The following is a 13314-nucleotide window of genomic DNA, read 5'->3' as shown; positions in this document are numbered from 1 at the left end:
AATGCTTCATCGGGACACGATTCGCTTTGTGAAATACGAGTGAAGTTACTATGAAAGTATTCGAGATGTATGTTCACAGCTACACCATTTAATTATGGGTACCAGAAATGGGTATGCAATGGGATTTCCATTAACCCTTTCACGCCGGACCACGGAGAGAGTCCCAGTTTTAATTTAATTTTGTATTTCATATTATTTTCATTTTCTTAATTTTACAGCGTTCCTAAGGCACGTTTATGTTGAAAGAGTTAAAAAATCTCTTATATCTTATAGAAAATTTATTTAAAAATAAAATTTATGGAACAGATAGAAATTAGAGCCCACACTCTTTCACTGTAATGAAAAATAATACAATTGATTACTGTTCAAACTCACTTAAGAAATACAATGGAACAATTGCAAGAACAATAACAGGAACATCGCAGAAAATAAAGTGAAAGCAAATTGAAAGGATATAAATTGAGAGCACACTTGACCTTACAATTTTTGCAGGTAAAAGAAGCAATTAATGTTTTTGCTTTAGAGCAAAAACGGTAAACGACTTCCTTGATAACACCGTTGGAATTCAAGTTACCTGTTACCTATTGCTAGTGCTTTTATTTGTTAAACTAGCACCTACTTGTCAGTCTGTTGAATAATTTTATTTTATTTAACTTTCGAAATTTTACTTGCTTATTCCTTTTATGAATTTTAATATCTCTATTTATATTAACCCTTGAATCAACAAAATATGTGTCTACTATTCTATCACATATGTACCAAATATCTCAATTAGAAAACAAAACTCTCTTATGCCCTTCTGCCTCGCCTCACAAGGCAGTCCTCAACTCCATCATTTCAACAAATAACATGCTACGCGTTCCCAGCACCATGAAATCTCATGGAACAATAGAGTCTTAAACTGGCCATTTATATAAAATCCTATGTCATTCTCGGAGCCTTGAACTTATTTTCTCAAAGATAAACGTTGAAACGATGAGTCGTCAAGAAACGCATACGCAAGTTGCATAATGATCAAAAGTATCCACTCGGTGAAACGTGAAATCTCATCACCAGAAATCGTGGAAACCGCTTCCTCGTGATATTTCGATTGAAATAACCCCGGGCGACCTCCAGCCGAGAAATATACTTTCTCCTGGGAATGAAACGTTATTAATCTCTTCATCGATCGAAACAAAAGAGAGGAGGCTATTGTTGGCATAGATGTGTTAAATCGCACAGGTGTATACGTGTGTATCCCGCTGACCTTTCGCGAAACCGCTTTGAAGATATTACCGACATTAACTGGAGTATGCGGCGTCAGCTAACTGGATCATTATCGTTCCACCACGCCCTGGAACAGCGTGCCGGGTGTTTTGTAAAACGCAGCTCAGCGTACCGTAACTTGTTCTAAAACGTAATTTCACACTTTGCCTGCATTGGGTACCAAGGTAACGAGTGTGGGAATTCGAGGGTTCCATATCGACACTATTGTAATTTGCATACTTTCTATTGGCATTTCTTCAGGCTATTAACCATAATATTACCAGATATTCTATTTATATAGCGCATCTTATAGATAAAATTAGAAAAGTAAAGGGGTGAATGATTAAGTAGAAGCCGCTGTACCGAGGATCCGTCCGGAGAGTCGGGGACGAATGGTACCTTCGGTACATCAGTATGTTTTCCTTCATCGCTTTACAATTAATCATACGCCCAATCCTGTGAACAATTATGAATAGAAAACACTAACTAAATTTGATATTTATCCAAGGGTAGATGATCTCATTTATCAAAAGGATCCACTTGAGAATTAAACTCGGATGAAAAGCTGTCGATAGCATTTTTTCCAAATGGATACTGCTGAAAGGAATGATTCTTAGCTGAGGGTGAGTCTTGGCACAGTGTCCACCTCGTGCGAATTTTATTCTCAAGTAGATACCTACCCTTAGCTATCAAAAGTCAGGAAAATATTAAACATTTATTCATAATATTATAGAAAAAGAAATAATTGGAAAGACAATAACTTCGCTAATTCCCTCGTCACTTGGCGCGCTAAATTAAACCCGCGAAATTGAAATATAACAGAAATTCACCCTATCGAAGAAAATAACTCTCACTTTATGTTCATCTAAATATAATTCCCCTAGAATCACTTAACCCTCGGACGACGGACCATGGAGAGAACCCCAATTTCAATTTAATTTCATATTTCACACAAAATTACCCAGACTCCGCTGTAGAAGGGTTAAAAATGAAAAGAAATAAACAATACCACTATGTAACATAACATAATAAGTTCCCATACTCGTCAATGAGGTTCGAAATAAAAGCATGAAAAGTGGGACAGATCTTTTGCACGTGTATCAAGGTACAACCGACGGAAGACAAACAGTCACGTTACCTGAAGGGGAGAAGGGAAATGAAGAATAAGAAGAGGGGGTGTAGTGAGAGTAGCCGCAGGAGGCAGGTACCCGAAGAAAGAAGGAATTTTCACACCAATGTCTGAAAAGGAATTGCACCAGGTGAAACACGAGAGCAACGAAGAGGAAGTATAGAAAGGGATAGAGGGGATGCACGAAGGTAGAGAAGGTATGGGGGGGGGGAGTCACACAGAAGGAGAAGGTACCAGAGGTGGGTTAGGTTGGTAGTGGATGGGCATTCGAGGTTTGGGCTGCACGCGTTCCACGGCTAACCAACGATTCACAGAAGACCGGCTACCTTCGATGGAACCGGTTGCTTGTGGTCGATAACCCGACTTCTTCGTGTACTACAGTATCATCGTACACCGAACCGTGTCACCTGAATGGACGACCTCGTAGCAAGTCGAAATCTTCCGTGTTCCCAGTTCAAAGGTGTATCGTTTTGAAAGTGATAAACCGAGAGTGAAAGAAATTTTTAAAGGGTCCAGGAGTTTGAAGAAATTGTGAAAAGATTCTGGCTCCGGAAAGATGAGCGGCCCTAGCGTGGACGTCGTCTGGGACCCACAGACGCAGATGAATTCTTTGGATTGTTGGGATTACTCTATCGAGCTGTCGTGTCTTCAAGGTCCTGAAGGTAGAAGGGACTTTTATACGTTCAGGAAAATTAGGATAGTGATTGAAACTGTGATTGTGGATCTTGTGATGGGCTATATTATCTTCGTTCATTTTAAATAGAATTCCACTTTGTTCTTTTCTTTTTCTATTTGTAATTTTTCTAGTGTGATAATAGGTAAATCTCGTGTAAGTAGAGGAACATATAGGTATTTCACTGGTGGGTATCTAATAGTTATGACCTAATAGTTAACTGTTTGTACGACGAGGACTGCATTTGAAATTAGACTTACATTTTGGAGGTTTTGAGAGTCTTGATTTTCTTGTAGGATAGGTATTGATTATATTATTGATTATAGATTTGGATAAGGAGAAAGTAGATAATGTTGTAAATTATCAATTTTATGTAAATTATAAATTTATATTATGCAGTATATAGATTCAAAATATGGAGAAACGTGGAAATTTTTATTTTCAAAACTTTCCATGTTATCAAATTATTATTTATATGTATTAAGACTTAGTGAGTTTTTCGAAGTATTCAAAATATTGTAAATTGTTTTTTGGACTATGCAATAAAATTAAATTATAAGATCGAAATATGGAGAAATGAGAAAATATTTTCAAAACTTTCATATAATTAACACTTAATGAACCTTTTCATCTTCAGAAATTTCAAAGATTTCTAATAAACATCAAAATAATTTTGTAGTGATTAAACTTCTGAAAAGTTTTAACTTGACTACCATGAACTTTATATTACTATTTTTAACAAATTCTCTGGACAATCCAGTACAAATATAGACAGATGTGAATATTATCAAATTAATGAACTTATCAAAGTCTCCAAAAATTCCCAAAATTATTTATTTTGAATAAATATCATAGTGATTCTATGGTCACTGAATAGATTGGAAATTTATAAACAAAAATATTGAAGAATATGTTACCTGTAATTGATAATTCAAAGATATTATATTTATATACTCGATACGATATCAATATGATTGTTCTACTTTTGATGTACGTTAGGATTCGAACGGTGACTGGTAACGTAAATCCTTATATAATTTCTTACGAGGAAGAGTTGTTTCCTTCGTACCGTGAATTTCATTCGTTGCATTCTTAACCTGCTAACCGGGAAAAAACAAGTTTATCCGTCATTTCAGTGAAAGACAGGTAGAATCTGAATAAAAAATAATCTTCTTGCGATTAAGAGTTGTTATGACATAGATTTTACAAGATTAATAAAATCTTACATGTATGAACATTAATTTCTTCATAATTTAAAATTTCTTCATAGAATCTTTATTTTAAAGTTCTCCCTTAAACAGCGCAACTTGGGTCAGTATGACCCAAACTTACAAAACATGTAAAGAGTTTCATATATTGAAATAATAATTTTTAAAAGAACAGTGTAAGTGTTAACAAATGAAAATAACATAAAATTCAAAATTAAATTAAAATTGGACTCTCTCCAGGGTCCGCCGTCAGAGAATTAAATTGGATAATTTTTGTTTTTAATTTTTTAATGATTATTTCTTATCAGTCTGAAATAAAATTTATCTTGATTTTATTTTGAAATCTCATTGTCTTTTATGCATTCAGGGCAAAGTCGAGTTCGTCCAATTTGATTATGTACATTTTAAAATGCCCGGGTCAACTTTGGTCGATCAACAATGAATAACACGTCATACAAATTATAATAAGTTCGATTTGAATTTTTTTTTTGAATTTATGTAATTTTCCAAGCATTTCAAATTGTTATAATTTAGGAAAAATTTGTAATTTCTGTAATTTTGCCACAATACAAATTTTTACAGTTTCTTTATAACTCTTATCTCTTTACAAGATATTTTAATTATTTATGATTCAATAAGTACTTTACCTATTAGATTAGAAAAATGGTTTATGGTATCTTGAGAAGGAATGAGGATTAGGAATTTTAATGACGGCTGTAATTGGTGTTCAAATGATTTCAAAGAAAATGAATGAATGATTAAACCATTTTTGCCTATTACCATTTAGACTATTAAAATTTTCTAATAACTTTTCTAACAAAATTTCTTGAACTAAAACAGAATTTAACTGGAGACACTGATATAGGTAAATCAGAGTACATATTCATTCCTTGAGATCTCATATCTTTTAAAAATACAATAAATAATAATTTAAAATAAAATCTATACTCTGTAAATAAAATTGATCCATGGTACTGAATGAGATCACTGATTTTTTTTATATTATACCTTGATACTTTTATTAACTCTCACGTAGACAAAAATATGCAATTTCATTTGGAAAAATTTTCTTAGGATTGTGTGCTTCTGTTGACGTCAATTTATACATTTTATTATTCTTTAGAAGAAAGTATTACCTTAAGGCACTGTATATAGTATAAATTAAAAGATGGTGATTTTTAATGTAAAAATAATTGAAAAATATAGAACACTTTTTAATACAGGACTTTATTTTCATTTCAGATTTACAATTGGCCGCTGAACTTGGCAAAACCCTCCTGGAGCGAAATAAGGAATTGGAGAACATCGTCAAAGCACAACAGTCTACGATCGAAGAACAAGCACAAGAAATAGAGGTAATTTAATAATAAATTCAGGCCAGTGGCGCGACCATAATTGTATAATAGAAGAATCAACAACATTTTTTATCATACTTTATTAATTATCCTTGATAACATTAATTTTCTTAATTTTACTTTACTCCCAACATTGGTTTCTGAGATTTTCAAAAATATTTCGCTATTTATTTAAAAAAAAAAAGAAAGGATTTTTAATTTTTTAATAGGAGGATCCAGTGACCTTTTTGATCCTCCACTCTTCTGGTTGCGCTAATGATTTAAATCATCAACATTGCGCTGATGGTTCATAATTTGAATGAAATGTATAATTTTCAGTATATGAAAAAACAAATAGCTGCCCTGAGGGAGGTAAACGATTCACGACTAAAGATTTATGAACAACTTGAGGTCAGCATTCAGAACTTGGAACGAGCGAATCACCGTCTAGTTGTAGAGAAAACGAGCGACAAGAAACTTATTAAAAGGTATGTAAATTAATAATCTGTTCTTAACTTTATTCTAACACCTAAATGATAACTCTTTAAATTTAAGTTTTAATGATTTAACCCTAGATCACTAAACTGTATTAGGTATAAATAGATATCGTCATTTTGACGAGAGATTAGTGATCTAGGGTTAAAAAGTGGACGATTTCGCATGCGATATCGCGTGATCGGATCTTTAGTGACTAACGACATTAAACTGTCCGGAAGCGAAAGTATTGAAAGGAAAATAATATTGTATGTTGTTTAAAAAAGGTTTTTCTCTTATCTTTGTTGACAGCCAATGTTTAACAATTGAAAATTTGGAGGCACGTTGCGAGGAATTTCAGAAGAAAATCGACGAGATAAACGAGCAACATGAAAGTCTACTTCGGCAACAAACAGCGAGCCAATCGACGAACACCGCACAAACACAGACCGCTCTGTGGAAAGCATCGGTCACGCCGGGTGGCAGCATACAACAGGTATTAATATTCATGTGATCTTAGATAAGTTCGATAATTATCGGTTATTCCGTTTAGCCACTAAACTACGAACGATGGAAAATCTCGATTTCATCGAGGAAAAAAAAAAGAAAGAAGTTACGGTTTCACTATGGAATTTCTAGATTCATTCAGCTGGACGATCGAACTAGATCTTGTTTTTTAATTCCTTCAAAACAAAAAACTTACTATCAAACCTATTATTTACTACAACTGCAATTTTTAATTGTAATATGTTCAATGCTATTAAAGCAAAGTAATGAATGCCACTGAAATATTGATGAATACTGAAATATTAAAATAAGGTAATAAGGTGATGCGAAAATATAATAACGACAACGGGTATTTCAATAATTTAACAGTAATCAATCTTTAATTAACATAAAAAAAGGCATTGATACACCTAATATAAGTAAATTATAAGTAAAACAATCTTAAAGATCAAAGAGTGAAAACTACACCGGTGTTATATTAACTTAAATAAAATTGTTTTCCAGAGCGCTGCCCCATCTGGCCAGAAACCTTTCCCAGAAGCGAACACGGACCCCAATGTTCGACAATCCATAACAGGAGGGACGAGCGAAGAAGAGGTGACAGAAATGGTCAGGCAGTTGCAGGAAGCACGAAACCAAATAGCAAGGGAACAAAAGAAAAACACAGAACTGAAACAGCAAGTAGCGTCCCTGACACAAGGATACAGTGCCTTAGAGGAACAGTTAAATAATTTACGCAGTACAGAGCAATCTGTGAAGAACCTTCAAGAAGAGATAAACATGCTTGAAGAAGTGAGGTATGCATCCATCAGACCATCAGCATTGTTGTAACTAGGGTTTTGTCTAGGGGCTCTTTAGGCTTTTTTTATAGAAAGATACCTTCCGATATGGGTAGATCTACCACTATAGACTTGAACCTGTTAAAGCTTTATCTGAGATATAATAAATTTTCTAGTTTTATGTACACTTTGGTGTACTTTCGGATATGAGTAGATGTATTTTAAAAAATTATTTTTAATTTAATTAATATTTGTGTAAAATAATACTTGATAGTAGTTAATAGTTTCACGGAAAATTGGAATGTTTATAGGCGGGGTCAACTGTGCGGTCGATGCTTGCGAGGATTAGACAAAACGCACGACGAACTTTCTATAATATTGAACCAAGAAGAATACGACGACATTAGCATCGCAGAGTCGCTAATTAATGACACGCTACGAGAACCCGAGCCGGTTGCACAGGTAATTTATATTTTCAATTTTGAATAAATCTATCTTTCGTCCAGCATGCATGGTATATTTTCTTTTCTCTCTTCTCTAAGTTCGCTTTAAATGGTAGATCTGCTTGCAGAGTGATTTTTTTGTTCCTTGCTGAATATATATGTACATATAGTTTTTGATGAATGTTAAGTCGCTATGTAAGTTTTGTCCTGTAATAATATCTTGAGATAATATTACTTATTGTTAGCATATTGAAGTACGTATCATTAGCTTGTAACTACGTTACTACTTGTTCATTTATCTCATTTTTATAAAAATGTATGGAAAAACAAGGTCACTTATGCAAATTATTTATTTATTTTCCCGATTTAGTTATACAATAGCAATTTAAATACATCACTTGTATAAAGTTGTGTATAAAGATATCTGTGTATAATATTTGTATAATCTTTATTGTAGCTTCATTCTCATTTATTTATTATCATATGTAATTTTTCATTGAAATGATGGCATAAGATAGCCCATTGTTCCTTCTGTTTTCTGTTTTCAACAATTTTGTTGCATACAGTGAGAGATTAATGGACAGAATTTACATAGCGGTTTAGTACAGGGTATTCCATTATAGGTGTACATTCTACACACAAACACAGATTTAAAATGTAAAATAAAATTTTGTGACAACATTTTTTTTACATTGTTTATTTATTGTTGTATGTGGAATCAGAACAAAATATCACAGAATGTCCTGTACAAATCAAACAAAATGTTGCAATGTAGGGTGTATGATGTACAATTTTAGATTGTTGCAGATAAAATGATAGATTCATTCACAGCAATATATTTATATATTTATATATTCAAAAATTTATTACTTAAGCCATAGTTTATTTCTTTTTTTTATAACTACAGATTTAAAATAAAACAAAGTTAAAATGCGTCATTTTGATAAGTTTGATTGTTCCAGTGTGATCATTTCAGCTTCAATTTAATATGGTGCACCTGTTATTTTATGGTACTTTTACATTACCAAATCGTGACAGAGTTTATACAGTTGAAAATCAACCATTTAATATGCAACAACCTAACACATGCCTGTAAGGGTTCTAAGTGATACGAGTTTCCTTTCGAAAGTAATACAATTTTATTTGCTTTAGGAAACACTCACAACAAACGTTAAGCAATCCATGGCAAAAAAAGAGACTAAAGACTTTCGTTCCCTGTTGTGGACAACTTTTACGTCTATATGGAAACTACCTACGTTAATTATTGTTTTCTTTCATACAATATGCTACATAAAGAACGAATGCATTATGCCATTATTATTAAAACCATACCGAATACCGATCTTCGTTTTGAGAAAAATATTACCATTGAAGGATAGCAAAAAATTGCTTTAAAATAATTCATTTAGAATGACCAGATACCATAGTAGTTCTTTAATTAGAATTTCAAAGACATATCGTAGTGAAACGTTCCTTTAGCATTTCATAGAACATAGACATTATATGATACAAAAATGGGAAAGATTCTTAGTATATATTTCTTAATTTTGTTCTTTCATGACGAAGTACTAACTGAAAAACACAATTGTAGATTCATGTTGTTGGAAAGTGCTTCATATTAGTGGCCACTTATTAAAAGTATTGAGGATTTCTTTGAGTAGTTTCAGTATTTGTTGAAAGAGAATCATTTTTAATTAGAGTTGTTTAAATATCAAGGCATGTATTATAGGTACATTATGTTTAAAATAAGCGTAGGTACCACTATCATTCTAATGCTATGAATTTGATCACAAATAATTACCGAAGCCGGAATTCTTTAATTATAATATTATAAGTCTATAATATTATGCTATTATAGGACTATATAATAATTACAATATCATAATTTTAATATTTTAATGTGAAATTAGGAGTAATAGATTATCCTAATTATTGTCACAGTATTACAATATTAAAATATTACATTTTTGCAAATAAACATTTACACGCAAATGGTGGGACCTCCTCTTACATTGCCATTTTTTGTAGGAAAGCCTACCATGCTCGATACTGTACCTTTTCACAATTACACCCAATATTTTTTTTCACTTAAGACAATATTTTTTTTACTGTAAACAGTGAAAACTGAAAGACTCATAAATTTAATTATAACGTGTCAAAAAGTAAAAATCCTTAAGATAAATTTCAGGTATTTAGGTTTTGGTGTCTATGCTTATTATAAACAGACTGTACAATCTCTATCCTATACAGTAATGCTTCGAAATAAGCAAGTGGTCTCTGCTTCGAAATAAGCAAGTCGCTATCCCCTCTTCTTTGTTTGAAGTCGCCCGCAAAGTGAGAGGTACGAGAAACGAGTGAGAGGTCCATGAAAGCGCGAAGCCGATGTTTAGGGTAATAAATTTCACGCTCGACTGAGCAGTGACATCGGTTAGTAGAAGAAGGATGGAATATATATAATGCTTTCTCAGTCTGGTATATTTGCTTCGAAATAAAGCATAGTGCGAGAATGAGAGGGCATGTTATATTCTATCCTTGTCCAAAAAATAACATCGCTGCTCGGCCGATCACTTTATGATTTGCCGCTACCTCGGATCTCTCACTCGTTTCTCGCGTTTTCTATCGTCCCGTTTCAAGAACAAAGTCAAGCCGAATAGGTACCTGCTTCGAAATAAGCAACTGTTCGGTCCCGAGCCACTTGCTTATTTCGAAGCATTACTGTAATTTATTCAATTACTACTTTGCGGATTTTATTCTGCTCTTTAATTCTGTTTCATAATTTAGTAGAAAACTTTGAAGAAGTTAATTATTGAGAAAAATGAAGAAAGTACAGTTAGTGGTTTATTTCGTTAAGACTGGTTAGTAATAAAATGTTGGTTAAAATAAGGTGTAGGTAAAAAAAGAAAGTAAACTTATAACTGAGCACTTACATTTATTTAATTATCATGAGTTTAATATGATAAGCTAACGAGGGTTGAACGACATGGTTTTTATTAATAAAAAAAAGAACAATTTGTATGTATATAATAATAGAGCCGAAAAGAAAAACGAAAGAAAGGTTTAATTTCCAAAGAAACGAAAAGACTGCGTTAAATTAAACGAATTAGGATATAAGTTTTAATTTATTGTGAAAATTTGAAAGATTGAATTTGGTGATGCTGCTTACTTCTTTTTTTCTTTTTTTAGAATTAAGTCTGCCTTCTTATTATGGTTATTTTTTTTCAATGTTGTTCGAGCATGACTGAATATTGTTAGTATATCTAGTCGAAGTATTTGTTAAAATTATGTTGTACAATGTAAGTGCCAGATTTATATGATATTAAATAAAACATATTTTTTCCAACGAACAATCGTTTCTTTTATTTAACGTCCTATAAATCTGGCGTTTCCTTAACCTTACATCCGGTCATCCCTGTTTTTACATTTTTGTATTTAAATTCGAATTTCCATTATTTTGCTAAGTAAATCAGTTGTTAAATAAATTAAATTTAGTGTAACTTTAGTTGCATCACCAACTTCATTCAATTGTTTAGTTTCAAATTATCACAAGGATTATTTTCAAATCATCTCGTAAATTATATTGCCTGAAAATTAAAATGTCAATTATTGTAATTTTTTGTTAATACTTTTTTAAACTAATTGGGCAAATTTTCCAGTTTTGTTTTTTATGTAGAATCATCCCTTTTTCGGTTGTATCACTAGTTATCTGATACCCTGTACATTTTTACAAGGTTTAATAAGAAATTTCACCAATCATTGAACGCCTAAACACATCCATAGACCTTGAAAAATTAATTTGTCAAACATCTAGGTAAAAAATACAAACGTGTTTCAGGAGACAATCGAGAAGGAGGTACCAGCCAACGATCTAAGCAACCCTTACAGAGTTCTAGTGGAAAAATACCAAGCGTTACTAGAAGTTCAGAGGCGTTCAGCGCCCCGACGTAAGGACAGCTTACGCACACCATACATGTCCTTGCAAGAAGAACTGGAGATGTCCGGCGAGTTCAACAGTTTTCAGAACTCCACAGCAGAAACAGAATTGCAACAAGAGTCGACGAAATCTGCAGTTGCAAGTGGTACGCGTGCCAAAGCAGAGGGTAAGAAACCGTTTTCCGCTACCCCGACAGATTTCTCCGAAGCGGAAACATTGTCTTCCGGTTTCTCTGACGAGACAAGCAACAAAGCAACCCAAACCGATGGAAGACCCGGCTCGTTCCTTTGCTCAATTGCCGATGGTGAAGATTGCAAATTTAGTATTTACGACGACAATAGTCCGTTCGAAAGCAGATTCCGGAAAACGCCCGAGTATAGGCAAATATTCAGTGAAATATTCAGCGTGCTGAAGAGAGCAGCGGAAGCTAAAGACGAAGGAGAGAAGCTGCCTCTATTAGACGACTTGTCAAGTTCTGTCGTACATCAGTCACAATCGTTTGCGTCGGAAGACGTTCCCAGTGAAACCACGGACGATAATCAGAGTGTGGTTTCATCAGCATTGTCCTCCACCGTATCTGAACCACTTTATAGAGTCCAAACTCCTGTTTCTAACTCAGTCAGCGAACAATCACACAGTAATAACGAAACGTCAACCACTGTATACACAAAGAACGAAAAGATGGTAGGTCAACGTAATTCAAATGTCTGTCGTTTAGATTATATGACGGTTAACATACACATTAAAAAATCAGCTAAGAAACACGCTAACAGAAAATTTACACACAACGAGAAACCGTTGCTACTCGACGGAAGCCCGACGCCCAATCAAAAGTTCGCTCGTCAGAAATTGAATAATAGCGGGAAAAAGAAGTTCCGACCGTTCAGCGTGACCGATCAAAATGGCGGCGCGTGTAACGGGTACACTTACTCGAATCGATCGAAAGAATCGTCGAATACCGGTAGGCAAGCTAATAATTTATGTACACGTAACGGCAATGACCAACACAATAACAGTTTCGAATATAGGAATTACAAACCGAGCACTGCGTCTGAAGAAGTTGCCCGGCTGAAGAGGTTAGAAATGACCTACGCAGAAGTTCTTCAGTTGCCAAAGCTAAAACGAGAAGCCATGGTAAAAGCTAAAAACACAGTCAGGGAATCGGGAAAAACTTTTTCTACGTAACGCGTGGTTGAAGAAATTAAGAACTTTTGAATTTTTGAACTTAACCTCGCTTGACCCATGCGTTATGATACAGTGAGTGTAAAAAGTGTTTGTACAGAGAGTAATTCCAAAGATAATTTTGTATAACTCGGTTTATTAATAAACTTTCTTAAGAAGAACTCAGATGTTCGCATAATATTTGAAAATATTTTGAAAAATCCCATAATCGGCAGAATTATCTGCGTAAAAAGTATTTGTACATAAATCGGTCCAATTTTACTTGAGTTGCCTATTAATGATTAATGGGCGACAGACTAGAGTTCCAATTTTAATTTAAATTTTATACTGATCCTTTAAAAATCATCTTTCTATTATAGTATATGAAATTCTTTCGTCAAGCTATGTTCGAATTAATTTCTAGAATAAA

At 33.4% G+C, this 13314-nt stretch overlaps 1 protein-coding gene across 3 annotated transcripts in view; it reads left to right on the top strand.

Annotated features, from left to right (window-relative positions):
* The window catches only part of centrocortin (cerebellar degeneration-related protein 2-like), a 52225-nt gene extending 39118 nt beyond the window's left edge, over positions 1 to 13107 (top strand). For 2 of the 3 annotated variants that reach the window (XM_034326622.2, XM_034326621.2), the window contains exons 2-7: positions 5498 to 5610; positions 5929 to 6077; positions 6376 to 6559; positions 7075 to 7367; positions 7661 to 7811; positions 11625 to 13107. In XM_034326622.2, the coding sequence (XP_034182513.1) occupies positions 5498 to 5610; positions 5929 to 6077; positions 6376 to 6559; positions 7075 to 7367; positions 7661 to 7811; positions 11625 to 12908 (2174 nt within the window). In that variant the 3' untranslated portion in view covers positions 12909 to 13107. Of the gene's footprint in view, positions 1 to 2652; positions 3037 to 5497; positions 5611 to 5928; positions 6078 to 6375; positions 6560 to 7074; positions 7368 to 7660; positions 7812 to 11624 lie in introns of those variants that run through there. The other variant, XM_034326620.2, reaches the window with a different exon arrangement.
* Positions 13108 to 13314: the final 207 nt, after the last annotated feature.

This window comes from Osmia lignaria, chromosome 3, assembly GCF_051020975.1.
Source record: "Osmia lignaria lignaria isolate PbOS001 chromosome 3, iyOsmLign1, whole genome shotgun sequence".
Classification (NCBI taxonomy): domain Eukaryota; kingdom Metazoa; phylum Arthropoda; class Insecta; order Hymenoptera; family Megachilidae; genus Osmia; species Osmia lignaria.
This window is presented reverse-complemented; position numbering and strand designations above follow the sequence as displayed.